The 1,014-nt window shown below is 40.3% G+C and overlaps 1 protein-coding gene across 5 annotated transcripts in view; it reads left to right on the top strand.

The window, feature by feature from the left end:
* The window catches only part of FAM45A (family with sequence similarity 45, member A), a 35,790-nt gene that overhangs the window by 28,744 nt on the left and 6,032 nt on the right, over window positions 1-1,014 (top strand). For all 5 annotated transcript variants that reach the window (XM_012642412.1, XM_012642411.1, XM_012642410.1 and 2 more), the window contains one exon: window positions 302-409. In XM_012642412.1, coding sequence (XP_012497866.1) covers window positions 302-409 — 108 coding nt within the window. The remainder of the gene's footprint in view (window positions 1-301; window positions 410-1,014) is intronic.

Below are 1,014 nucleotides of genomic sequence, written 5' to 3'. Positions count from 1 at the left end.
ATGGAGAAAAATGGCTATTCCTGGGTCTACTTATTGAAGAGTCTCTTCCTCTCTTCGGTAATCAGGAATATCATTCTGTCATGTCACATTTTCTCATACATGAGTGGGTCTGGGTTGTGTGCATTTCTTCAAGCAGCTGACAATAAGGTAGTCTTAATAAATGCCACAGGGTATAGCTGATGTTCCAAATAAATAAAGCAGTGAAGAAAAGCAGCTGATGAGCTTTTAGACTCAGTTCTCTTTTGATATGTTCACAGTATTTCTTCCTACTCCAGTAATGATGTTCATCTTTGTAATGCAGGTTACGTTGCTGGGTTTGTAGACCTGGAGGTGAGCAATAGACCAGACCTCTATGATGTGTTTGTGAATCTGGCAGATAGTGAGATTACCATTGCTCCACTTGCAAAAGGTTAGTTCTCTGTTCTCTTCTGTTATTGACACAGATATAGGCCAAGCAGTTATATTTTTTACACTGATTCTCTAAAACCAGTATTTTGAGGGCATGCTTACCCGCTCTGCTGAAGCTAGAGGGATTTTTTTCTGTGTCTAACACAAGCTTTTATTGTTATAGACGTAGACATGTTAGCAGTACATCCTGGGTGCTTATGCTGCACAATATATGTTAACAAGTTAAATAATCTACTCATCTTGTTTTTCCACTTTTCTGTTTAAACAAGGTGTATTATCTATCACTATATAATAGATCACTTCAGAACTTAGTGGTTTAAAACGACAAATATTTATTATCTCACAGTTTTGGTGGATGAGGAGTTCAGGAGTGACTTAGCTGGGTGGTTCTGGCTCAGGATCTCTCAAGGGGTTTCAGTCAAGATGTTGTCAGAGGTGGGCATGGTGGTGAGAGCCCGTAATTCCATCTACTTGAGAGGCCGAGCCAGGAGGATCGCTTGAGGCCAGGAGTTTGAGACCAGCCTGGAAAACATAGCAAGACTCTGTTTCTACAAAAAATGAAAAAAATTAGCTGAACATGGTGGCACACCTGTAGTCCCAGCTACT

This window comes from Propithecus coquereli, unplaced genomic scaffold (genome assembly GCF_000956105.1).
Source record: "Propithecus coquereli isolate 6110/MARCELLA unplaced genomic scaffold, Pcoq_1.0 Scaffold179, whole genome shotgun sequence".
In the NCBI taxonomy this organism is placed as follows: domain Eukaryota; kingdom Metazoa; phylum Chordata; class Mammalia; order Primates; family Indriidae; genus Propithecus; species Propithecus coquereli.
The sequence above is the reverse complement of the archived record's forward strand: the minus strand, read 5'-3'. Positions and strand labels throughout refer to the sequence as shown.